This window comes from Rhamphochromis longiceps, linkage group LG1, assembly GCF_057381845.1.
Source record: "Rhamphochromis longiceps isolate RC_006_pf linkage group LG1, R_longiceps_female_GT1.1, whole genome shotgun sequence".
Taxonomy (NCBI): Eukaryota; Metazoa; Chordata; class Actinopteri; order Cichliformes; family Cichlidae; genus Rhamphochromis; species Rhamphochromis longiceps.
This window is the reverse complement of record NC_140557.1, coordinates 1,487,420-1,512,724: the sequence shown is the minus strand read 5'-3', so window position 1 is coordinate 1,512,724 and position 25,305 is coordinate 1,487,420. Positions and strand designations below refer to the sequence as shown.

At 44.4% G+C, this 25,305-nt stretch overlaps 5 protein-coding genes across 7 annotated transcripts; 1 reads left to right on the top strand and 4 right to left on the bottom strand.

The window, feature by feature from the left end:
* Positions 1–344: 344 nt before the first annotated feature.
* Positions 345–1,486, bottom strand: LOC146678041 (protein C19orf12-like). Its single transcript, XM_085410599.1, has 2 exons — positions 1,399–1,486; positions 345–654 (listed from the first exon to the last, which is right to left on the bottom strand). The coding sequence occupies exons 1-2, from the start codon at positions 1,484–1,486 to the stop codon at positions 416–418; spliced, it is 327 nt and encodes a 108-aa protein (XP_085266725.1). The 3' UTR covers positions 345–415.
* Positions 1,487–9,592: 8,106 nt separating this feature from the next.
* LOC146678040 (protein C19orf12 homolog) lies at positions 9,593–10,628 on the bottom strand. Its single transcript, XM_085410585.1, has 3 exons — positions 10,588–10,628; positions 10,300–10,481; positions 9,593–9,939 (listed from the first exon to the last, which is right to left on the bottom strand). Exons 2-3 carry the CDS (start codon positions 10,463–10,465, stop codon positions 9,710–9,712), a joined length of 396 nt encoding a protein of 131 aa, XP_085266711.1. The 5' UTR covers positions 10,466–10,481; positions 10,588–10,628; the 3' UTR covers positions 9,593–9,709.
* Positions 10,629–14,566: 3,938 nt separating this feature from the next.
* LOC146678039 (uncharacterized) lies at positions 14,567–16,524 on the bottom strand. The gene is made up of 3 exons (XM_085410574.1): positions 16,280–16,524; positions 16,103–16,195; positions 14,567–15,265 (listed from the first exon to the last, which is right to left on the bottom strand). The coding sequence occupies exons 1-3, from the start codon at positions 16,448–16,450 to the stop codon at positions 14,954–14,956; spliced, it is 576 nt and encodes a 191-aa protein (XP_085266700.1). The 5' UTR covers positions 16,451–16,524; the 3' UTR covers positions 14,567–14,953.
* Positions 16,525–19,475: 2,951 nt separating this feature from the next.
* Positions 19,476–22,651, bottom strand: LOC146678038 (protein C19orf12 homolog). The gene is made up of 3 exons (XM_085411678.1): positions 22,411–22,651; positions 21,125–21,310; positions 19,476–20,166 (listed from the first exon to the last, which is right to left on the bottom strand). Exons 2-3 carry the CDS (start codon positions 21,282–21,284, stop codon positions 19,901–19,903), a joined length of 426 nt encoding a protein of 141 aa, XP_085267804.1. The 5' UTR covers positions 21,285–21,310; positions 22,411–22,651; the 3' UTR covers positions 19,476–19,900.
* Positions 22,652–23,806: 1,155 nt separating this feature from the next.
* Positions 23,807–25,182, top strand: LOC146678037 (tumor protein p53-inducible nuclear protein 1). Of its 3 annotated transcripts, none has more exons than XM_085409241.1 (4): positions 23,807–23,927; positions 24,448–24,591; positions 24,666–24,810; positions 24,929–25,182. In XM_085409241.1, the coding sequence occupies exons 2-4, from the start codon at positions 24,468–24,470 to the stop codon at positions 25,155–25,157; spliced, it is 498 nt and encodes a 165-aa protein (XP_085265367.1). In that variant the 5' UTR covers positions 23,807–23,927; positions 24,448–24,467; the 3' UTR covers positions 25,158–25,182. The 3 variants fall into 3 exon arrangements, with proteins under 3 accessions (XP_085265367.1, XP_085266993.1, XP_085266182.1); XM_085410867.1 differs by lacking the exon at positions 23,807–23,927 and adding an exon at positions 24,039–24,062; XM_085410056.1 differs by lacking the exon at positions 23,807–23,927 and adding an exon at positions 24,063–24,198.
* Positions 25,183–25,305: the final 123 nt, after the last annotated feature.

Here is a 25,305-nt window from a genome sequence, read left to right as displayed (position 1 = left end):
CACGAATACAAAAATATGAAATAAATAAATTTGCAGATGGTACTCGAATTATAACTCCCAAAGTCATTTTGTTCAGTATGTGCGTGACTTTGATTTCAACCTACTCTACCTACAGTTTCAAGTAGATCTTAAACTGAACCGGCAGCTTGTATCACTTCATCGGGTCTTTCAGCATCATCGTCGGCTGCACGTGTACATCCATAATGTACACGTGCAGCGCTGCACCTTCAATCATTATAATGCGAACATTTGTGGAAACACAAAAAGGCTCATCAGTTTGTTTTATTTGAAAAAGATGAAGAAAGATTTTCTCTCCTCTGTGTGCTTCAGGGTTCAACATGAAACCTCTTTATTCACAGAGACCTGACTGTCATGAAAAGTCTGCAGGCAGCCAGAACTCACGGCACACCTGTTCTCAGGTTAAAGTTTTCACCCTGCGCTTTAACTCATCAATGATTGCTTTCTTGAGAGGAATGTCTTTCATCACATAATCAATGAGGCCCTCTACAGTTTCCCATTTCAGATGAACTAAAATAGCCATGACTGATTTAAGGAGCTCGTCCAATTGAGCAGGAGGCATCTCCCGCAGGATCTGAGGCAGAGGCTTGAAATCGTCACTGGTCTTCCAGCTGTAGATGCCTCCGATGGCTGCACCTGGAAGACAAGAGGGTGGATGGAGAGTCACATATGTTGCTTTAGGAGCTGTTTCTCTTCATTCCTCACCATGGAAATGGCCACTGTGTCGATTCGTGTTATATTTTTGACGGATTATTTGAATAATGTTTCCAGTTAGAAATATTTCTGCCTGTCTTGAAGAGGATGTTGTAATAGTAATTTTACAATGTATGTTGAAGAGATATTACTGCCCTCTGTTGGTGTGTCTGTGCATTACAAGCAATAAAAGGTGTTCGTTAAAAACATCAGAGGAGACTGAGAGTAAATTATATCTGATGGGACTGAGGTTCAAGTTCATCGCATGACTGCTAAAATGCTTCGGTCCCCTCAACTCCACAAAGCTTCAAAGAATTTTCACTTCATTGCAACTTATGTGTTGGTTTGGTTCAACAGTTCCCAGCAGAGAGCAGAGCGATGGAGACTCAAAGTTTACCGCTCACAGTTTGCTGATCTGCACTTAAATGGACAAAAAGTTCACGTACAGCAGTTTATATTTTTGAAGTTGAGAAGTTAAAGCTCTGTGTGAGGGATCATTTTCTCCCAATTCCACATACCTATAGATTTTTTGAACATGGCAGTCTATCAGTCCAATAACCCAATAAAATAAAAAATCTGATTGATTTTGTCCAAGTTCTCACTGTGTCCTCGATTCTTTCGTTTCATTTGGCCCAATCATCAGCTGCTTTAATGTCTGCTTCACAAATGGATAATTGATGTACTCACCCACAGCAAACCCCGGAGGTCCACCAACCAGCCCACCAACAACCGCACATCCTCCGGTCTTAATTCCTCCTTTCACCGAGTTCTTCATGGTGACCTTGAGATCTGGCTCAGACCATAATTTGTCGAGCAGTTGTTGGAGATCTTTTTTTATTTTGTCGTTCATCTTACTGATGAAGTATTTGGGTAAAATTCTGTCAGTTTCTGCCTGGATGTAACTGTGATGTAATTTTACTGTCAGAACAAATTCAGTTTTATTCATAAAGCAGCAAATCACATCAGGCCTGTAAGGTCCAAGCAGCAGACGTTCAGTCTAATATTTAATCAGAAGAAAAATATTCAGATTTATTTGTAATCATTGATAATATTTTTGACTGTTAAGTTGATTCATGTCGCGAACTTTTAAAAAGCACTCCTGACTCGTCCACAGCAGTGAAAGTTAAAATAAGCTAATATAGACGACATGGATCAGCTGGTGCGATCAACAATGACTGATCAAGTTTAAGTGACAAGTAGCAGAAAGACAGAAAAGCTGTAATGATCTATGTTTCTTACCTTTGCTGTCCTGAGAGGAATGAAGCACGAGCACAAACACACACCTTTATAGCAGGTGTGTGTTTGTGTGTGAGGTGTCAGTGTGTGAGTTTCAGTTTCATTATTTCCATCATACAACTATAAATACTGCAATACTTTCATCAGTGACTGCAAAATGTCTGAAATGATTTGAAGCTTTGTAGTTTGAGCTCAGGAGCTCTGTTGGCCTTTTGGCTGCCCCTCCCTCAGCCTCCACTCCAGGTGCTGCTCATGAGCATCGTCTGATTGTTGGGTTCCTCTCCAGCGTTGCAGGGTCTTTACAGCCTTACAGTTTAAAGCTGCTGGAGGCGACTGCAGTTGTGAATTGGTGCCGTGCAGTAAAAGTGAAATGAATTTAAAGTTACAGATAAGCACAGATGTGTGCTCAGCTGGATTTCAGCTTCACACCAGGGTCTAAATCCACACTCTTCTGTCGCGCTGACACAAAAACACCTTTTATTCTTCACTTTTTGCTGAATGTTACTGGAGCGGTTTGTCTCGTCTCAGTTTGACAGAAGGATCCAGCACCATCACTCCGCCCTGACATCACTGATGTCGGCTGTTGTCTCTGTGAATGCTGGAAGAACACACTGGGAATTTTTCACTCGCAGACGTCTGCTTTTGTTTGTGGGCTCATTCCAGAGACCAGGTTCAGGTAAATATCTGAGGGTTTTCATCCTGAGATGAAACTCCAGGTTTCTGTTCAGGAACAAGAGCTGACCTAAACTCATCAGCGTCTGAAGATTAAAGCCAAAACTGAAGGTCCTTAAACCTGCACTCTTTTTAACGGTCAGCAGGGGGCGGTGGATAGCACGGCACGTGGTTAAAATAAGAGGCTGGAGGCACAGAGAGCCAGTGCTGATGAACACAAATAAATGATGCAGCTCAGCGGGGGAGATGGATTCAACAGCAGCCTCTGATGGTAACTCTTACAGACTGCTGCGCACAGCCCGGCTTCTTTCACTACAAATGTTGGATGAACACGATCAGAGCCGACTGAAGACTCTGATTGGCTCTTCTGGAACAGAAACAGAAAGAATCTGATAAACCTGCTTTCTGGAGCAGCGCCTGGCATTTACCGGAAACCTGAAGCTCACTCGCCTTCATATTAAACAAGCAAACAAAAACTTTAAGCTCTGACTTGGTGACCAGCATTTTGTTTAGTTCATTCATTCACTGACTAACAGATGAGTTGGTATCATAATCGTTTTTGAGACAATAAGAAATGAAAGTACCCTGATCGAGTCACATCTGTGCCGTGTGCTTCTGAACTGTAGGTGTTTACGGCGTCTCGGTGCTTCCAACAGACGCTCCAAACATCCAAACCTGTGTGATCACGTTACCCACTCTGTGAGGTGTAAGGACCCTGCCAGTGTTCATTAGTGTCTTAATATAAACCCATTTACCATATTAGCACATCGGTTTCATTTCTTCAGGACGTTACTGGACTGGTTTATCTTGTGTTACTCGTACAAACCAAACCGGACCCTTAACACCGGAACAACTGTCACATGTTAGGAATTTTCACTTTCAATGTGAAACGATATTTCACGCCAGCCGACACCTTCGGTTGGATACTTCTTTAGCTTTATACGCACGTCTTTCAGGACTGGGTGTTTTTCTTTCTTTCTTTTTTTTTGTAAGCCCCACAAGATGGAAAAAGCCTCGTATCAGTTTGTGTATTTTCTGTCAAAATTGGTGCACGGTGTACACATGTTGAGAGATTTGTAACTGGCATTATACCTCTACCAAGCATAGCCCAGATCAATTGCTTCAAACCTGAAAACATATGTTCAATACATCATTTTGGGATAAACTGTGAAGTATGATGCGTCTCTAAGGCATTTTTCTCTGTAAAGCTGATAAACAAGAAGCCCTGATGCGTTTCTCATGATTTCTTTTTTTTTTTTTTTTTTGCCTGTCCCATTTGGTTCTTTAGCCGTCAGAATTGTTGTCTGAAGACCAACAAGGATACCCAATGGATTTACTTTGCCAAATGGACCATCACGGCCTTGCCGTATTGGTCCATTTGATCGACCTTTGTTGTTATTATTTATTTTATTTTATTTTCAGTTGTTACAGACGGGACAGACATGACTGAGGGATAGGAAAGGGAGAAAGAAAGATGGAGGAAAACAAAAACAGAAGGGGAGAGGGACAGTGAGAAAGGGCACTTAAAAAGAGAAAGAAGAGAAAAAAAACCTCCTGGATCACCTGTTGAGAGAAAAAGAAGAGAAAACAAGCAAAAACAACAAAGCAACATACTAAACACAACACCATCACATTAATCTAGCCAAGTGTAAACAGCAGTAAATACTAAATATTGAATGTTGTTGTGTAGCACGCAGGACCGACAGCGCACAATGTGCTTTGAGGTAGCAGCCAATAAAGGTGTAGTTTATGTCTATGAACAGTGAACACCTGTGTGGATCAGCGCGCTTGTATTCAAAAGGTTTCCACATGTAATGGTCTGCTAGAGGATGTAGAGAGCCATAGCCCCGTCCCCCAGGGCATGAAGAAGGCATGGAGGAGATCCAGGCTGCAGGCATCCAGAGGCCCCAGAGTGCGAGAGCCCAAGGAGGACCACCGGAGGAGCATCCGTGCCACCCTCCTGGGAAGAGCTGAGGAGAGCTGCCTGCCGGCTCTGCAGGCAGCCAGCTGTGCCAGAGTGAACCGAGCCACAGGCCCAGAGGCTGGAGGCCCGAGGGCCCCCTTTGCCCCGGAAGAGGCCTGACCGAGCAACAGGCACCAGGCCCCGCCAAGTAGTCACTGGGAGTGAGCTGGTACATACCTGAGCGCCCAGCCCCGGACACCAAGAACCACCAACGCAACCCCTGAGGGCATCAGTTACCAGCAGGGAGTGTGGTGAGGGGAGATAGGCCTTGGAGGGCCTGTGCCTGGTTTTAATGATGTCACAGTGTAGATTCCAGGTGCAACACCTGAGATCCTGAACCCTGAAGTGCAGGACCAGAAATGCTCCCGTAGTATTACGCTGTCATTTTAATGTTGGCTCAGCTACACCTTTAAAAGACTTCCTGTTAATGTTTGTGTCCTGATAACTTGTGTGACATGACCAGAAGTTCTAATATCGAGCTCCATGTACGAACAGTATTTCCTGCTCTCAGCACTTTTTTGTTAACTCTTTGTTGTCTAAGGAGCTTGGAAAGAAAAGCGTCTGGACACCTTAAGTTGCTTGAAGACGTTTCACCTCTCATCCAAGAAGCTTCTTCAGTTCTAAGGTCAAATGGTGGAGAGACCCAGATTTAAACCTAGTGGGAGATACCCCCCACAGAGGGACAAAAGGACCCCCTGATGATCCTCTAATCGCCTGAGCCAAGGTGTGAAACTGGGTGTGGGTCACAATCAGCCAGGGTTTCGGGTGAGTTCATTGTGAAACCTGGCTCCACCTTATCATGCGAATTCCTGAGGTCAGATGGCCCAGGATGTGAGTGGGCGTTAAGGCGTCTGGGGATGGAACTCAAAACTGGATTATAGATGGCAGAGAGTTGGTATCGTAAACCACCGCCTCTGTTCAAAGATGGTCGCTCACAGTGCACATAAAAGGTTTCCTTCACTCCTCTTTCAAACCATCTGTCCTCTCTGTCCAAAATGTGAACATTGGCATCCTCAAAAGAGTGACCTTTGACCTTAAGATGCAGATGGACTGCTGTGGAGGTGGCTCTTCTATGTTGTGCCATGCGCTTGTGAAGTGGCTGTTTGGTCTCTCCAATGTAGAGGTCTGGTCATTCCTCGCTGCACTGTACAGCAAACACCACATTGTTAAGTCTGTGTGTTGGAGTTTTGTCTTTCGGGTGTTTGTGTCTGAGCGTGTTGCTGGGTCTGAAATGCACCAGGATGTCATTGATCCTGATTGGGACCCACACCCAGTTTCACACCTTGGCTCAGGCGATTAGAGGATCATCAGGGGGTCCTTTTGTCCCTCTGTGGGGGGAAACTCCCACTAGGTTTATATCTGGGACTCTCCACCATTTGACCTTAGAACTGAAGAAGCTTCTCGGATGAGAGGTGAAACGTCTTCAAGCAACTTAAAGAAGTCCAGACGCTTTTCTTTGCAAGCGCCTTTGACTACGATGACCTGGATGACTGAGAACCTTCACAGACTTAACTCTTTGTTCTGGATGTTGTCACAGAGAGGTGAAGGTGTTTTTTTGTGAGGAGCAGCCAATCATGAGTACTTTTTCTTAACCCCCTTGTTGTGTGCACCCCCACTGTTAAAGTGAATTGTTAAATGTTGTCATTTTTATGCTTACCATCTCTACATTGTTTCAACTCTGTGATCAAAGGAATTCCTTTGTCCCCCTCCCCAGCCTCTCGAGGTTCTGGGGAGGCTGTAGTGTTTTATCACAAGCACATCTATAAGACACAGGAGGAGGCAAAGTCTCTGTTCATGCTTCTCATCAGGGCCAGCTCGTCCATCTTATTCCGGAGTGAGCGTACGTTGGAAAGGAAGATCCCAGGAAGAGCAGTTAGCAGTCCGCGTCTTCTCAGACGCACGAGTGCACCGGCTCACTTTCCTGATCAAAGTCTGTAGTAAATCTGCTGCAAATGCGACAAATATTGGAAGTAAATCCACAGTGTTTTCTGGCATTTTCAACTCCTCACTGCAGGCATGTCATGTGCCTGCCTGCTTCAAGTCCTCTACCATAATCCCTGTCCCCAAGAAACCTAGGATTACTGGACTAAATGACTACAGACCCGTGGCTCTGACATCTGTGGTCATGAAGTCATTTGAGCGCCTGGTTCTCTCCTATCTCAAGACCCTCACGGCCCCCCTCCTGGACCCCCTGCAGTTTGCATATAGAGCCAACAGGTCTGTAGACGACGCCATCAACATGGCCCTACACTTCATCCTGCAGCATCTGGACTCCCCAGGAACCTACGCCAGGATCCTGTTTGTGGACTTCAGCTCTGCCTTCAACACCATCCTTCCAGACCATCTCCGAGGCAAGCTTTCCCAGATGAATGTGCCTGATCCCATCTGCCGGTGGATCACTGACTTCCTGACGGACAGGAAGCAGCATGTGAGGCTGGGAAAGAATGTCTCGGACTCCCGGACCATCAGCACTGGCTCCCCTCAGGGCTGTGTTCTTTCTCCTCTGCTCTTCTCCCTGTACACCAACTGCTGCACCTCCACCCACCAGTCTGTCAAGCTAATCAAGTTTGCAGATGACACCACCGTTATTGGACTCATCTCGGACGGGGATGAGTCTGCCTACAGGAGGGAGGTTGAACGTCTGGTGTCCTGGTGCAGCCACAACAACCTGGTGCTGAATGCCCAGAAGACAGTGGAGATTATTGTGGACTTCAGGAAGCACACAGCTCCACTCCCCCCCATCATCCTGACTGACACCCCCATCACCTCTGTGGACTCATTCCGCTTCCTGGGTACCACCATCACCCAGGACCTGAAGTGGGAGCCCACCATCACCTCCGTCATTAAGAAAGCCCAGCAGAGGATGTACTTCCTGAGGCAGCTGAAGAAATTCAACCTGCCAACACGGACGATGATGCAATTCCACACTGCAATCATCGAGTCCATCCTCACCTCCTCCATCACCGTGTGGTACGCTGGAGCCACTATCAGGGACAAACAGAGACTGCAGCGTGTTGTGCGCTCTGCTGAGAAGGTGATTGGCTGCAGACTCCCATCTCTGCAGGACCTGTACACCTCCAGGACACTGGGGCGTGCAGCCCGGATCTCAGCTGACCCTTCTCACCCTGGACACAGTCTGTTTGACCTGCTCCCCTCAGGCAGGAGGCTCCGGTCCATTCGCACCAGAACCTCTCGCCATAAGAACAGTTTCTTCCCCTCTGCTGTTGGACACATGAACAATAACCGTATGACTGTTCCCACCACTAACACATGACCCTACGCTGTGTTCACTGCATCATTCCATGTTTGGCACTGATCACCACCTGCACTCATGCACATATCATGTATATATCTATCTACTTAGCACTTTTAATTCTTATTTTTATGTCTATTTAAGCGTTATCTGACAGTATGTTTGCACTAAGTACCGCAGCAATTTCCTAATGTTGTAAACCTGCTCAACATTTGGCAATAAAACCCTTTCTGATTCTGATTCTGATCCTTGTGAAGGTTTGTTTCATGTTTGGTAAGCTTCCTGCCCTTTTTATGGCTTCACTGTGTTGTGTATGGTGAACCAATACAGGAATTGAACCATACATTGGGTGTGGGGGAGATTACCCTCTTTATGACCAGGATGTTGTTAGAAACAGTTGTGATCAGGAAGTCACGCACACAGAGACACACACAGACATTCTTGCACACGCGCACACACACATTCTCACATGCATGTCCTTCACGGGAATAAGTCCCAGGGTCAGTGGGGTCTAAGTTTAGACCCAACACCCACCCTACTTTAGTGTTCTGGTCACAATTGACCAGTTAGTCTTAACAGCTCTTAAATTAACATAAGAAACGTCAGTTCAGTGGGCCATTCAGGGGGTTGGAGGCCAAATGGGGTGGAGGTTGGATTCCAATTCATTTTCTATGGTGTTTTCTATGGCCGGGAACATTAGAGATGTAACAAAGTTGATTAAAACGTTCAAAATTCAACTAAAGAGGTGCTTATCACTTTCATATAGTGCATACTGTGGAGGATGTCATAAGACCCATAGGCAATCGGATGTAAAACACAATATTTATGGGTTTTATCATTTGTAAATTGGTCAGATTTGACCCAAACATGACAGGAAGGTAGGGGGAGGAGCTAAAAGCGCTTCTTTCAGATGCAATGAGCTGAGTGGTTGCACTGAGGCCCAGGATCAGATACAGACTGTGAATCGGAGCTTAAATGAGCAGAATGGATTACCTTTAAATGTTCCATTTAATGTAAAAACCTGAAGAACAAGTTCAGATACTTGTATTCTCAGTCAGTGCGCAGTGTAATGGTACAGAGAAATTGCAGACCTCAGAATGGACATCCTGTCTTCTCTCTGGTTTCACACTGAAGTGTTTGCAGGATTTCTGCTGGACTGGTCTGATTACACTCTCAGTGTTTCACTGAAACACAAGCTTTTCTGCTTCATCTTGTTCACACACTTCAGCCCAAACATTCAGCTCAGATCTCGTGTATCACCTCGAAGTTCTTAAGATTTCACGGGAAACCTAAAGCTCTTTATCACCTTTGCTTTTAACTGCACCCTTTGGTTACACCTGGTCTGACCTTTCAGCTTCATTCAAACAACTTTAACATCTGAGTTTGTTGAATGTGGGTAAGCTGGTCATGTGCTGCGTGTGGATTTTACACTCGTTTTTTTTCCATAAACGTGCTGTTGATGTTCTTCAGCTGCACCTTCTGACGTTTCTTTGTCTTCCAAACCCAAAAAGGCGAGCAGGGAGCTAAAGATGAACATGCCGGAGGAAACTGATGTCTGACCTTTAGGAGCTGTTGGTCTGAGAAAACCGGCTGCCAACTTCAAGTATAATTCTCCATATTTTACATTTGCACAGTATGTGGAGTACTTTATTCAGGAGAATGAAATCATTTGTAAGGACACAAAAATGTTCAGCAGTTTTTTTCTTTTATTTGAATCAGAGTGAAGAAAATACATTGACTTTCTACTCCGGCACAGATTATCTCTAATTTATGTTTCTAACTGAGAAATACGTCTGGTTAAAATTCACTGACTGTGTTTGTCCATCACGAAGGCCAACACACACACAGAGTCATAAATGTTAAGACGCCTGTTCTCACATTAACATTCCGATTAACAAATTGATAATTGTGGTCTTGAGATCAGGATTTCTCATCACTTTATCAATGAGGTCTTCAGCAGTTTTCCACACCAGGCCACGTAAATGTCGCCTGATTGCGTTGAAGAGCTCTCTCCTCTGGTCATCAGTCATCTCCCCCAGGATCTCAGGCACAGACTTGAACTTTTTACTGGTCAGCCAGCTGGAGAGGCCACCAATGACTCCACCTAGGAGACACAGAAGAGAGGGTGAATGGAAAGTCAGAACCAGGTTTGGTATCCAGTCTTGTTTCCACAAAAAGGTTAAGTGTTTGAATTATCCCAAATAAAAACATCAGAAAACACAGCTGAGGATTTTTATCTGTTTAATAATAGATTTATATTTACTGTGAACAAGTTTCGTAAAAGCCAAAGAAAAATGATCCGATTTATGGTTTTGTCCCCGTATGTGTTTCTCCTCCATGTTATCTGTTCAGATAGGGTTAGGGTCTCATTGTTCAGAAACAATGACTTTATTTTGTTTTTATTTTCTTAGTATTACCCACTGTAGGAACAGTTCCCTCTTATCTGGATCATTCATTCACTCACCAACAGCAAACCCCACAGGTCCAAAGAGAGCCGCGCATACTAATGTGCATCCTCCCGTCACAACTGTTCCTTTGAGGAGGCGCATCCAGGTGTTTCTCAGCTCTCTCTCTACATCAGGTGATAATTCATGAATCAGTTTTTCGATATGTTCATCTTTCGCTTCCATCTTCTTGGTGAATCTCCTGTAAGAGAAAAATATGATAACTGATCACCGAGAAGTTCCTATGAACTAAAACAGAATACACATCCATATTAATAATGCAGCATGAATAAGAATAAACGTCTTACCGTGCTGTCCTGAGTGTGCGAGCTGATAATCTGCTGTGCACAGAAACACTGACCTGAGCATCCCGCTTCCACTTTATATCAAGATGTCTGTGGGGCGGGTGGAGGTGTAAGTGGCTTCCAGTTCTTCTTAAGTTTCATTATTACCTGGATTGTCTCTGCAAACATCCAGTACATAATGCTGAAAATGTGCTGGTTTGTCCTGTTTTACTCGTACAAACCAAACCGGACCCTTAACACCGGAACAACTGTCACATGTTAGGAATTTTCACTTTCAATGTGAAACGATATTTCACGCCAGCCGACACCTTCGGTTGGATACTTCTTTAGCTTTATACGCACGTCTTTCAGGACTGGTTTTAATGATGTCACAGTGAGACTCCAGGTGCAGCAGTGCAGAGGAACACCTGAGATCCTGAACCCTGAAGCTCACCTACACATAAGTATGAACTTTGGACTTTTACAGTGCAAAGCCAGAGACGCTCTCGTACTATTACTTTGTCATTTTAATGTTGTGTCATAACAGCAAAGCTGTGTCAGGTAAATCACTCCTCCAGTTTAAATGAGCCGCACTGACAGAAGCAGGGATTGGTGCTTTGTGGCCTGTGAGGCCGGGTCAGGACAGGTGTGCCCACCTGTTGGTGCCATACTCTACACCCTTCTGCTGCTGATCAGTGTGCTGTGACCCTTAAGCTGTGATAACCTTTGCATTAAGATATGTGGTCCAGTATTAAAGATGAACAGTCCATAAATATCTTTGTTGGGTCCACGTGACACTAATTCTCTGCAACAGCTACAAGAGCATCTTCTGTGCAAACTGACGTGGGTCCAGTTTACCTTTCACCTCACTAAGAACACGATCTCTTCTTTAAAGCTATTCATTGCAATGGATTTGTTTTTGGTACAGGACCTTATGAGGACACCCAGGCTACGAGACCAGTGTGGACCATAAGAGATTTGGGACTGGTGTCTAAAGACAAAGCTAAGCTCTTTCCTACACTCCCACGATCCTACCAGTTAATCCATCAGGCTACCTGCTTCTGTAATACTGACCTTTCTAAAGGTTCCTCCCTGCTCAGACACAAGCTGCTCCATAATGTAGCTCTGTTACCTACTGAAGTCAATATTCCAGCTGCACAGCTTCATAGGAAGCGAGTCAGCTGAAAACATCTGGAGCATCAGCAACAGGACGCAGCAGAGCCAGGACTGCTGCCCTCCTCAGCTCACAGACCATCACAGGCTGATGTTGAAGAAGAGGAAGCATGGAGCTGTCCCACTTTACAGATGTGTCGCTGCCATCAGAGTTTCTCATTTTAAACATTTGATGTGTTTTCTGTTCTACTCAGAATAAAATCTGAGTTTATGAGATTTGGTAGATACCAAAAACAGCTCAAGCTGATTTCTGATTTGGTGAAAATTGGGTCAAAGTCAACCAAATATGAAGATCAGTAAAAACTTTATATTGCCCACAATTTTTTATAGATTCATCAAATTTCACAACAATATACTAGGTCTTCCTCGACATCATCAACATCATCGTTTATTTGTATAGCACTTTAAGAACACACCAGGCAGACCAAAGTGCTGAACAACACAGAACAAAACAACAACCAAATTAAAAATACCATCAAATCATTACGTACAATAAAATAAATAAGAAGGTGTCAGTTTCCTACAGAGTTAAAAGCCAGGGAATAAAAATAGGTTTTCCATCTGGACTTAAAGACCTGCACTGATGACGCTTGTCTAATTTGGAGGGGAAGGTTATTCCAGAGCATCGGAGCCGCAATTGAAAAGGCACGGTCTCCTCTGCATTTCAGCCGCGACTTAGGGACCGACAGCAGCTGCTGCTCAGCTGAACGGAGCGAGCGAGGAGGAACATGTGGCTTCAGCAAATCAGATAAATAGACAGGAGCCAGACCATTTAAAGATTTAAAAACCAATAAAAGGACTTTAACACGAACCCTAAATTCAATGGGAAGCCAATGCAAGGAAGCCAGAACCGGAGTGATGTGATCGAATTTCCTACTACCGGTTAAACTGCAGGCGTGACAAGGTGCCCGACCCGACCCCTATTAAAAGGGAATTACAATAGTCCAGACGTGAGGTGATAAAAGCATGAATAAGAGTTTCCAAATTGGGTTTGGAAAGGAAAGGCTTAACCTTCGACAGGCGTCTGAGGTGATAAAAAGCTGATTTCACCACCCCATTTACATGGCCTTCAAAAGTAAGCGCAGAATCAAGTTTAACACCAAGATTAGTGATTGAACTTTTCAGATGAGTGGTCAAATCACCAAAATCAACCTCTGGGGTATCAGTAGAACGATGCGGGCCATATAAGATTGCTTCCGTTTTGCGACCATTAAAATTCAAAAAATTATTTGCCATCCATAATTTAATATCGCTAAGACAGTCAAGCAGTGATTGACATGGGGAGGTATCCAAATGACTAAAAGGTAAGTAAAGCTGACAGTCATCGGCATACAAATGAAATGACACTCCGTGTTTACGAAAAATCGCACCAAGAGGGAGTAAATACAGCGAGAAAAATAATGGCCCAAGGATAGATCCCTGGGGCACACCCCAAAGCAGAGGGGCCACAGAGGAAGCGGCCAGCCCCAGCTTGACACAAAAACTCCTTTTGGAAAGATATGATTTTATCCATGACAATGCCAGATCAGAAATTGCCACACAGTGATGTAAGCGGGAGAGCAGCAGGTCGTGGTCCACTGTGTCAAATGCAGCTGTCATATCCAATAACACAAGCACAGCATATTTACCACGATCAACAGACACGAGTACCAAGGTTGGCTAAGCCCAAGGTCAATGTTGACCTTTCAATTCAATTTTATTTATACAGATCACAACAACAGTCGCCTCAAGCTGCTTTATACTGTCAGGTCGACCCTACAATAACACACACAGAGAAAACCCAACAATCATATGACCCCCTATGAGCAGCACTTTGGCGACAGTGGGAAGGAAAAACTCCCTTTTAACAGGAAGAAACCTCCGGCAGAACCAGGCTCAGGGAGGGGCGGGGCCATCTGCTGTGATTAGTTGGAGAGAGAGAATGAAGACAGGACAAAGACATGCTGTGGAAGAGAGACAGATTAAATAAGTAGTATGAGAAATACATTGTGTGACACACTCAAAAAAATAAGTCATTGGATGAACTCAATTGGACTGATGGCAGGTTTTCCACGTAATACATCTATTTTGGTCCAACCTAATCTACATACATCATGACAATTCAATTAAATTGAGTCAGTAGAACACAATTTCGTAAATACTGCTAAAATGAAAAAAAGTACATTAAAATGATGTGAAAGGTTTTGGTTGGTCCAACTCAATACAATGTCATTCACTTGAGCTAGATTTTCATTGCATTGAAATCATTATTTTGAGTTCAACTAAATCATAATTTTCATTACCAGAAAACTAATTTAATTATTAAAATAATGACAAAATGAATTTGTTTTTACAACTCAGGTTTATTCACTTGAATTAAAAGCAGAAACAGAATATTTTGTAAATAAACATACATGTCACATGGTCAAATCAACCTTAACAAAAATCAAAGTGCTCACAAAAAAGTGCTGACGTACATTTGTAATGAATGTCAAATCTGAATAGCACACACCTCTGTACTACTAGGCAATACTGAAAACAAACTGGAATCTGTAAAATCAGATTTCACTTCAGAATCATTGTATATATTTATAGTGACACTTGCAAATTCACAATGATAACCTACTAAACATTGCAATTCACACCATAGTATGGCAGTCACTGAAGATTTGAAACAACCCAACAATACATAAATACACACACACACACACACATATATATATATATATATGTATATATATATATATATACATATATGTGTGTGTGTGTGTGTGTGTGTGTGTGTGTGTGTGTGTGTGTGTGTGTGTGTGTGTGTTTTCATGAAGAACATTTTTCTGTTACCAAGGGGGGAGGTATTTTAATAAAAAAAAAATCTTTCAACTTTACTTCTCCAAAACCAATTACATGTAAACATTTACAAGCTTATAAGAACGGGAAGACCAACTTTAAAACACTGGAAGACACAAAACTTGTCAACATTTTTCTATTACCTTTGCAAATCCCAAAAGCAATCAAAAAGAAAATGGTGGTTACAACCATGAAACTTTTTCTGAGCTAAATCCCCAGTCCTTTCATCCATCTATAGTAGTACAGATTAAAGGTCACATCACTCACAACATAACAGCAGCCAAAAATAGACAACTTCCATTTGGCCAAAAAAAAGAAAGAAAAAAAGGTCACAGTTTGAACAAAAGATATAAAAAGGCCAAAATCAACTTTTGTGCTGGGTCTTGTTTGCCTAAGCAAACATCTTCATTTTCATTTGCTGCATCTTTGTACTGAGCCTTTGTCCATCCAGATTCATCAAAATCTTCTGACAGAACTCAAAAGTGTACTTGTGGTCATTTGGATAGCTCAGATCAAGTGCATAAATCAGTCCAAAGAGGACGATGAATGCCATGATGACACTACCGAGGTTGTTCATAACTGTAGTACCTTCAATGACAACTCCAACATCCTCTGGCTCCTGAATCCCTTCTCTTCTGATGGTGTAAATACCCATGACAGTTGCTGCAGTGGACCTCAACCGTTCATCCTCAGTGGAGGAGGTCTGAAAAACAGGTTGTTTCAGGTTTAAGGGCTCTGTCACTTGGAAGGGGACATATTATGCAAAACTCAGCTTTTGTATCATTTTGTGCTGAAACATAGGTCTCTACCGCCTCTATAAACACTCCAAACATAAATAAAACCCGTCAATCTGTTTCCTATCAATAGTTTGGGTTCAGGTATTATGTACCTACCTTTGGGAGGGGCTTGATATAGAGCAGGAGCTCCTCCAGTGTCTATCAGTGTGTGTGTGTGTGTGTGTGTGTGTGTGTGTGTGTGTGTGTGTGTGTGTGTGTGTGTGTGTGTGTGGGCTGGGTCAATTTCCCTTATTTCATCACAATTGGGAACCTTTTGAAACAGCTTGTTTTATGCACATTATTCCTGAAACCAGGAGATTGCTGTAATGGCAGTGACACTAGTTAGTGTCTTGATGCAATCTGCTGTGTTCCTTATAATGAAGACTTTTTACTAATTGGCATAATAAACTGAACTCCATTGGAGTGTTTACTTTCTGAAGTGCCTTGAGATGACTGTTGTTGTGATATACCGCTATATAAATAAACTGAATTGAAACACTGACAGAAAATGGATGAATGTTTTGTCCACATTTACTGTGTTTATAGAGGCAGTAGATACCTACATGGCAGCACCAAAAGAATGAACAATTGAATTTTTGCTGAAACGATCCCCTTAAAAAGTGCTCTCCAGTGCAAGTTTCAACAATGACTATTAAGAATAATACTATTTCACAATTATATTGTCTCTTTTGAATATATGAGGATTTTGTGTGCGATGAACCTAACTCAAATTGAATCTAGAAAAGAAGGTGTGATAAGCGTACCAGATACTCCTTGAACAGTAGGTCTGGATCTTCATTAAAGTAGATCACCAGGCTTTTAAGAGTATGCTCCCTCTTTATGTCGATGTCATCATACTAATGCAAGGGTGGAAAAAAAAGGGTGAAAAAAATGGAATTGATTGATTGCATTTAATTGATGGGTTTATCATTAGTACTGACCAAACTACTGATCGCCATGATATCCTTGATCTTTTGGCCCTTTGCTCCTTTGCTCCCCTGAAAATTTTGCATCAGCTTGTCTGTTAAATTGTCCAGCTGAGCCAAGAACTTCGCCTGCAGGGGTTTTGTAGTGATCTGCAGGAACTCTGCATTCACCTGGAAATAAAACATACACAAATATAATAAACTAGAAGTTTAAATTAGGGTTGCCAACCGTCCCTTAAAATACGGAATCGTCCCGTATTTCGAAACAAAAGTACACGTCCCGTATTGAGCTAATAAGGGACGCACTTTGTCCCGTAATACAGTGAGAATCAAAAGTAGTCTATAAATGTTAATGGGATTAACGCTTTGTTTGAAAACATAATTCCCAGCCCCTCTCCTGCTTTGTGACCAATGAGCTGACAGCACACTTATGACAATTCGAGTATGACAATTCAGATTACCGCTCATCTCATTGGTCGAGGAAAGGTCGCTTACAGAGAAAATACCGGAAGACAACAGATGACCACAACAACAAGCATGGCCAACAGGGAAACAAACGCCGACACTGCGGTGCAAGTCTCGGATGACAGTACACCTAAAGCTGGGCAGACACTGTGCGATTTTCAAACTGCACGATTGACTCGCAGGGGTTAGAAGTTGGTAGGTCACGATGTACTCTCACACTATACCGCCCGATGCTCTGATGCGACCTGAGTCACACTGTGCGTCCATAACATGAAGGTTATAACAGAAAATCTGTCGCTCCCTCTCTCTCTGTCTTTCACTCACACAGACACACCACCACCATCAACTTTGCTAAATTGCTAATGAAAAACATTGATCAGGCAGCTGTGAATGAGCAGCAGTGTAGATCCAACTGTTTTCACGGTTGTTGTGGTCGTGATCATTTTGTGATGACACATCGAAAAGGCTCGGATGAGCTTTCCAAAGTTCTACAAGTTGTGCCTCCATCGCTTGTGTCCAGATCACACGCTGCACAGCCGTGCTGCAACGTCTTTTTCACCGACGTTTACGTGTTTGCGCGTGAGCAGTGTGACAAACTGTGGTGACACCCTCACGAGCGACTGATGATCGGGAGCTGGTCGTGAGGTGTTAATCACTTCTCGTTACCCCACGTATACTACACGATGAAGGCCAAAATCGGTCCGATCACTCAAAAATCGGCTCAAAATGGGCCAAAAACCGCACAGTGTGAGCCCAGCGTTAGAGCAGCAATGTTTGTTCAGAGAAAGGGAAGAATGGGAAAAGGAAAACACCTGGCTGGAAAAAGTTAATATGGGCATGTGCAGTGAATATCAGCGCTATGTGGCCAGAAGTGTGATAATATAATTTATTTTGTGTAATAAACAACTGCAAGGATAGATGATTACAACAAATAGATGACTAATACATAAAAGTAATACATAGATGAATAATAATGATGAGTTATGATGCGTAATCATGGGAACAAGCGGGTTTACAAACAGGAGCAGCTGATTAGCATTAGAAAAGCTGAAATAATACCTCAACTGAAGCCAATTGTACTAAATGCACTAAATGTGCACAGTTACAAGAATGATTTTCTTTCTATTGTTTTCTATTATTTTAAGTTAAGCAGGACAGAGTGCTTTTAAAGAAAGATTTACTTATATTCTCAAAAGTTAAGCATGACAGGCTTCTGTTTAAGAAAGAGGCCTGTTTTACTGTGTTAATGTTTTCATTTTGAGCTAAAAATAAATGGCTAAATGATCACTTGTTTCACATGTGTTCATATCACAAAGAATATGCATCTGCTTAAATCAACTTCAAGTCAAATGGTTAAAAAAATAATTTCACACACAAAAAAAGAGCTAGAAAATTCACCACACTGGGAAGGGTGAAGACAACTGGGTCGCCCGGCCCTGGCCACGAGGTGTCCCTTATTTATTTTTCAGGGAGTTGGCAACCCTAGTTTAAATACAGACTGCTGAATCAACACACTGAAAGCTGCTAAACATTTGAACCATCAGTGAAGTTTGTCAAGACCTAAACTGTTTTTAGCTGAGTTTAGGAATATATCGCCACCTGTTGCTTTGGCATGTTCCTTCATTTTTGCGTTTACCTGTGGACGGGATTATTTTTTAAAACGAAAACGGAAAATCTCCATTTTCAAAAATACCTGTGTAAGTGTGGACGTAGCCGAAATCTTTTATAATAATAAATAGGTTTGAACGTCATGGGAGTGCGCATTGTGCTGCCTGCAGTTACTCTTCCGGCCACATGGTTCGCTTTTGGTAGCACCCTCAGTAAACTATGTAGTGCTTTTAAAGACACCTCAAAACGATACTTTCTACTAGAAAATGGCATTATATGATAATAAACACAGAATACCACATTTTTAGATTATAAAAAGAAAACAGTAAGAAAGAAGTTAGCTATAGGACATCATCTTTCATTGAGCACAATGGCTAGCTGCTAATAAGCTAGCACACGCTCCGACTTAAAAGTTGGCAGCTACACAATTTCTCCTCTAAAACAAGGCACTTTTGAAAAGACCTGGCTATATTGTCAAAAAAAAATAGTATTCAAGCAGAGAAGAGAATGGTAGCACCACCAAAAGTTCAAAAAACAACTGTTACAAGCTTCTATGATAAATAGCATTATAGATTTAGCTGATAAAGAAATACACAATTGGATATATGGAAAAATAATATGTTACCTTACCTGAAGGTGTAGTTTTATCCAAAAAGTACAGAGAGGCCAAGAGCAGCTGGATTCATTTAGGTGATCCTGAAAGAGCGCAAAATTTTCAAAGGCGGACCGTTGTGTAACTCAGTAACTTTGTGTTCTTGTGACAAAGACTGCTTTGAGAGAAAATAATTTAGGTTCACCACACGAATAATAATTGCAGTAACGCTGGAGTGCTACATTTGCGTTGAATGAGATTAAAAATAATGTTTAAGCTTAAAGAGGGGCTTGAATTTATTTCTTTGAGTTTACAAATACTTAAGTGCAAAAATGTACTCCTCCTACCCCCAGTGCCCCAACAAACTCATTCATTTTGTGTTCAGAATCAGCCTCTGCTGGTTTTGAATAATTTTAGGTTTACACAAAGAAAATCAAATTAATTTGGTATTTTTTAATTGCATTTGTGAAGAACTAACATAATTTGCATGTGTTCTTTGAAAGGAGGACCTGAATCTGTTTTTTGAGTGCAGGCGACGCAGAGAGCTGTACAACACAGTTTTTATTTGTCCAATGCAACGTCCTGCAGTGTCACAATGATGTCATAACACGCTGCAATAAAAACATGATAAAAAACATCAGAGGTGTAGTACCAGCCCTCGGTCTTCGGGGGGAGTAATCATTTTACAGTGTACCAGCTGAGCTGTCAGTCATCAAAGCTGCTGAACAAATATTGAATGAAAAGCTTGAAATCTGAGAGCAGGAGCACTCTAAAAAGACCCTGATGCAGAGTGTGCGAATGAGCAGATTTTCTAATCCAGATTAAATTACACGCTGGTCCCATTCAGGGATTAAAAAAGCCAAAGTAACAAAGACATCAGTGCTGCACAAACATTGCTGAGAACTTCGTCTGTGTGAGCTGCGAGACGTCCGTGATTCAGTTCAAAGGTCAGGTCCACGTGGAACCATCCCTCAGTCCTTGTAGCGCACCTCCGCTCTCAGCTCCTTGGTGACGTAGCTAATTAAGGCAGCGGCGACCTGCTGCTGGAGGGTGGAGTTCCCCATCACGAGCGAGACGAGCTGGGCCGCGTCCGTCCAGTCCAGGTTCCCCAAGACGGCCGTGATGGACTCGTAGAGCTGCCTCTGCTGCGGGGGAGGCAGCTCCATCAGGATCTGAGGCAGAGGTCTGAACTGCCCGCTGGTCAGCCAGCTGCCCAGGAGACCGCCGACGGCGCCGCCTGACAGAGATGCAGAAGAAGAACACCAGCGCGTCAGAGGCGCACACACAGGCGTAAACAGGCTTAAGTAACAGCTGTGGCCGAGGTCAGCGACAGCGACGTCCAACTTTAAACGTCTAAAGCTTTAAACACAGGCTGTTCACATCAATACATTTATTGATTGATTATATTATATCTATTATGGAAAAGTTAAGATCAGAGCGTGTTAAGGCGTGTGCTTTCAGGCCATGCATGTGAGCACCTGTGAGGACATAAAGCCTCCTGGTGGACAAACTTGTGACTCCCCTGTTGAATTATGGGCTTCGCCAGAGTTTCAGAAAACTTGACCTCTGACCTTGACCTCTTATCAAATGAGATGTTAGTACACGCACCGTGCTGTGAATTTTAAACTCTGCGTCGCCTCGTTCTCAAGTTATCAGATTTACAAACTTTGGTGACCAAAGTGCGTCTGTGTTTCCATCAATGCAAACGACTAAATTCAGCGTGTGGTTAAAAATAATCGTCACACATGTGAAACGGCTCTGCCTTCACTGAGGTCGTTTACCTGTTCGTTCACACAGGTGTGCTTTAACTCTCCTGTCGGCCACACAAAGCGATTTACATAACGCCAGAGGCCTTTCAAGATGGCTGCTGTGTGGGGAGGACTTTGCTGGTCCAGGTTACTGAGGCTGCCCGCGTGACGATCACTGCAGCAACTAAAGCCTCCAAACGTCTTCTTACCTGCAGTTACTGCAGAGGACTCGAACCTGCTCGTGTTTACTGCCTTCTACCACAAAAAGCACAAATCCTCAGAGCGTGTTATTACTCTGACAGCTGTGGCAAACACGCGGCCTCGTCCACAGTCAGGTTTAAACCGACAAACTCAAACCCAGCGTCCTCCTCTGTTTCCTTTTATGTCTTTTTATCTCCTTCTGCTGAATCAGCAGATTTAATTCCTCCTTCTTCTTCTTCTACTTACCGACAGCGATCCCCGGAGGTCCGCCGAGCAGCCCGCCCACAAACGCAGATCCTCCTGCCACCATCGCCCCTTTGGTGGAGTTCTTCACGGCGACCTTGATCTCCTCGTGAGCCGATACTTCACAGCACAAACGCATGACGTCGTCCATCCGGGCGGGCATCTCTGCGACTCCACGTGGTGTCTTTCCTGAAAACAAGGTCCAAAAATGAAGAGGAGTGCAAGTAGTTATTCCTTACACAGCGATGCACACCTGGGACAGGTGAGCTGCCAGCGTCACAGTTTCACAGGTAAATCTGCTGTTAGCGTGTCGCAGCTGTCACATCTTTAATCGCATTTCTGTGGTTGCTGCATCATTGATGCAACAGTGTGTGAGCTCCGTGAGAGAGGCAGCGGTGACTAACGTCACACACAGCGTGTCACAGTAACACACGCGTGTGCGACACGAGGTCACGTGTGTACTGACTCCGTGTCTATCTGCGACCACACAAACCACCCAACCCGAGCCTACGCTGCTCAGCGGTTGCGATTTCTCTCGCATCTCCTTCTCTTCCTTCTGCTCCGCCTCCACCTTTCCCAGCATCCACCTGTGCCAAATGTGCAGCTGTATGATGACGCATGAATAGAAATAACATACAGTAGAAATGCAGCACAGACACAAAAGTGGAAGCAGCACGTCTGACCCTAAAATAAAAACCAGTTTCAGTTTTCCATCAGCTGCTGACTGTGACATGTAACAAAGAAAAGTGAGATTCAAAGAGCAGAGTGTCATCCACCTTCAGCCTGTTTGCATAAAACTGTCACGCACACGCGAGGCACGGAAAGGACCACAGCTTGGTTTCACTTTTACTTTCCAACGCAGCCTGAAACCATCAGACGGCCTGTGATCATTATAATTACTCGAATAAACCACATCCACGGCCCTGCTGCGTTATCTTTCGTGTTTCTTAGGGGGCTGTCAGAGCTCCGGGTTCAGGACAGGCTCCGTGTAAACGCGTCGGGCACAATCACAGCAGTTGGACTTAAATTAGACGGTTTCTGAGCGGAATTTGGTGGGACGGGCTCGGCAGTGACAGGTGTAGCACACCGGCAAACAAGAAGTAACTACAGAGTCAGGACGTGAACATCAGCTGCTCTGTCTGATTCACAGAGTCGGATAATCTGAACCGGTTGGATTCAACTGCGAACTCGGGACTTTTTTTTTACCGACCACTCAGACTCGTTCCCCTCTCTGTGTGAGGCTGCAGAGGTCAAAGGTCACACAGCTGATCGGAACACATTCTGCTTACCTTCAGTCCGTCACTGTCCGCAAACTGTAGACAACTTCCGGCTCTGCAGATCAATGAAGGAGGAAACACACGAGCCTGTTTGATTCTTCTTCGCTGAACACAAACCGGAGAAACGGAGAGAAGACGGTCCGGTGCGCCGGTCCGCTCAGGAACTCACGTTAAAACACTCACGCTCTAATCTCACTCTACTTTTGTTTAACGAACGCATGCGCACAAAGTTTGATACGCTCAAAGAGCACATGCGCACTAAACAAGCCGGAGACCGGAGAAACTTCAAACAAAGTTTCTACACGGAGAGTTCTGATTGGTCGCTGCAGCTCGCTACGTCACCCAAGCCTCCACATTGGTCGCTTGAATTAAAAAGAAAAAAGAACTAAATTCTTTCTTCGTGTTTTGAAAGTCAGCTCGGTTCATTTCCAGCATCCTGCAGCGCGCTGTGGTCGTTTCTGTATATAAGGATTTAGATTGTTTTGATATTGTGGTATATTGTTCATTGTGTTGCTCGTATGTTGTGTTTTAAATTGTTGTGCACTTCGCTCTGTCCTTCACATTTTACTTTATTAAATATTATGATATTTAATTATCTGCTTGATTTTCTTATTGTATTCATTCTGTTTAGCTTTGACCTCCTTCGGCTGTTTGTTTGGTCGGATGTTACCGAACTTCAGACCAGAGGACGTTTCTGTGTTTTATGTTTGACTCATTTCTTCTTCTTCTGCTGAATCGAAGAAAAATGAAGTAAATCGGACCTCGCTGTCCTCACCTGCAGTACCTGCGGCTGCCACCAGGAGGCGCCGCCCCCTTTGTTTTAATATGTGAAGCGTTTGTTTCATTGAAGCTGCGTCCCACACACGCCCCGAGTGGGGTGAATGTGGGACTCGGGACCTTGTAGCTGTCACAAACATTCATATCTGATCCTGCGTCTGAATCCTGTTTGTCTTGTTTCCTGTCTGAGAGCAGAGGGACTATTTAACCTCCTCGCATCCTAATATCACCGTTTCATAAAGAGAAACAGAGCGCGGTCCAAGCACCGGCACAGCGAGCTGGAGCAGCCTCCGCGTCCATCACTGACATGTTTACATTTATGCTATTTGCATCTTTATTTCACGCTTTCTTCCTATTTTTACTTCCTGTTGCGTCACACTGCCACAAAGACGTTACCCTCATCCGTGTTTGTGATTGCTGAGCTCCAGATCGCTGAGCGCGCGGGTTAACCCAGCGAGCAGATAACCTGCTTCCGGTGACCTCTGACCCTGACCGGTACGCTGAGGAGTGACCTCAGGCCTGCCGGGTCTGCCCGGCTGAACTCGGCTCAGTGCGAGGATCGGGGCAGGGGGCGGGGCTTTGTTTGTTTACGTGTGATGCAGTGAGATACGCTCCGCCTGATTGGGTGGATTTTGGTGACGTTTGAGGCAGCGGGGGAGGAGCCTGTGTGAGATAAACAACCTGTGGATGAAAACAAGCACAGAGAGAACCGGAAGCTTCAAAGCAGCGAAAACATCGACTTATCGGAGCAGGTGGGTCTGAATCTTTAGTTACACCCACGCGTGACCTTTGACCTGCACGCGGTTAGTGTTAGAGTCTCTGTTCCGCCGTACCTGAGCACGGGCAGGGTGCTTGTTCCAGCTGGAGGTACACGGAGTCCTGCCGAGGTCTGTTTCTCACGCACGCACAGAGGCGCGTGTCTGTTAGTGAGTGCGTGCACTTCTGTTGTGTTTCACGCGCAGATGTTTCTGTAAACACGATGAAGCTGAGGGTCACGTGATGAAGCGGAGCTGCAGTCAACATGTAAGCAGGACAAACGCACAGGAACAACGGTTCTCAGTTTAATAGAAAATAAAGTTTTATTATTTTAAGATCTTATAAACTGCAGTTGAGCAGTAATGTGGAAACAGGAGGTGAAAGGTCACGACCCGGCTTCCTGTCTTTGTGGAACATCACCTGGGGTCAAGCTGCTCAGGTTTCTGAGGCCTCGGCGTCATGAGGGAAGCTTTTTACCTGTGATGATCTCACCTGTGTGCTGCTCTTTATCCACAGGTGCTGTCAGAAACGTCGGGATGATCGGAAAGATTCTTGCTCAGCTTATCGGGAATGCCAGCGAGGACCAGGAGTCAGCAGGAGAAGAACACGAGACGCTGCGGGAGTTCGAGGACGAGGGCTGGGTCATCGTTACCCTGCCAGGTGAGAAAGTCAACCTGCTTCAGGTGTACACGCTGTAGCGCCGATGCTTCTAAACATCTCTGATCCTCATGCAGAGGACGGGCTTCTGTCGGCTCCAGACGGGGACCTCCTCGAGAACCTGCTGATCGAACACCCGAGCATGTCCGTCTACCAGATGAGACACGGGGTGGGTGGAGCCGAGGAGGAGGAGCCGGGCTCTGATGAAGAGGAAACCTCAAGGTTATGATGCTGACGATGCTTTCATTCAGATAATCTGAAACCAGTTTTACAAACACAGAAGAAGACAGCAGGGCAGGTGGGCGTGGTTTATAATGTGGCTTCCTGTGTGTCTCTCCAGGCCTGTGGCGGTAAGGCGGCATGTATCCTGGCGTCTCGCCGCCTGGGGGCTTCCTCTGCCGTACAACATCCAGCTGCCGGTGGCGCAGCGTGCTAGGAGCCGTGCTGAAGGCAGGAAGCTGAGCCGCGGCGCCCTTCACAGGCAGAACCTCACCAAGACACGCTTCTGCCCTGCAGAGCGGCGCTACGGACACTTCAAGCAGCCCTGCCAGCGTCTCTACAACTACTGACTCCGATATCGGCGCCGCTCAGGCTTCACCTCGCCGTTACATCACGTGACATTCACCACTTCCTGTGCAGTAATCAAACAGCTGAAAGAACCACACGTTTTTCATTCTTCTGTAAACTTTATTGTCAGCAGGGCGAGCGCCGCGCGGC

What these genes read in the sequence shown, in the direction of transcription:
- LOC146678039 (XM_085410574.1), bottom strand. Translation starts at nt 16,450, where the DNA reads ATGTTTTATTTCCAGGTGAATGCAGAGTTCCTGCAGATCACTACAAAA. An exon ending in TCATGGCGATCAGTAGTTTG is followed by an intron (nt 16,196 to 16,279) that starts GTCAGTACTAAT and finishes CCCTTGCATTAG; the next exon opens with TATGATGACATCGACATAAA. An exon ending in TACTGTTCAAGGAGTATCTG is followed by an intron (nt 15,266 to 16,102) that starts GTACGCTTATCA and finishes CCTGTTTTTCAG; the next exon opens with ACCTCCTCCACTGAGGATGA.
- LOC146678040 (XM_085410585.1), bottom strand. Translation starts at nt 10,465, where the DNA reads ATGGAAGCGAAAGATGAACATATCGAAAAACTGATTCATGAATTATCA. An exon ending in ACCTGTGGGGTTTGCTGTTG is followed by an intron (nt 9,940 to 10,299) that starts GTGAGTGAATGA and finishes TGTGTCTCCTAG; the next exon opens with GTGGAGTCATTGGTGGCCTC.
- LOC146678037 (XM_085409241.1), top strand. Translation starts at nt 24,468, where the DNA reads ATGATCGGAAAGATTCTTGCTCAGCTTATCGGGAATGCCAGCGAGGAC. An exon ending in GGTCATCGTTACCCTGCCAG is followed by an intron (nt 24,592 to 24,665) that starts GTGAGAAAGTCA and finishes ATCCTCATGCAG; the next exon opens with AGGACGGGCTTCTGTCGGCT. An exon ending in GATGAAGAGGAAACCTCAAG is followed by an intron (nt 24,811 to 24,928) that starts GTTATGATGCTG and finishes GTGTCTCTCCAG; the next exon opens with GCCTGTGGCGGTAAGGCGGC.
- LOC146678041 (XM_085410599.1), bottom strand. Translation starts at nt 1,486, where the DNA reads ATGAAGAACTCGGTGAAAGGAGGAATTAAGACCGGAGGATGTGCGGTT. An exon ending in ACCTCCGGGGTTTGCTGTGG is followed by an intron (nt 655 to 1,398) that starts GTGAGTACATCA and finishes CTTGTCTTCCAG; the next exon opens with GTGCAGCCATCGGAGGCATC.
- LOC146678038 (XM_085411678.1), bottom strand. Translation starts at nt 21,284, where the DNA reads ATGCCCGCCCGGATGGACGACGTCATGCGTTTGTGCTGTGAAGTATCG. An exon ending in ACCTCCGGGGATCGCTGTCG is followed by an intron (nt 20,167 to 21,124) that starts GTAAGTAGAAGA and finishes CATCTCTGTCAG; the next exon opens with GCGGCGCCGTCGGCGGTCTC.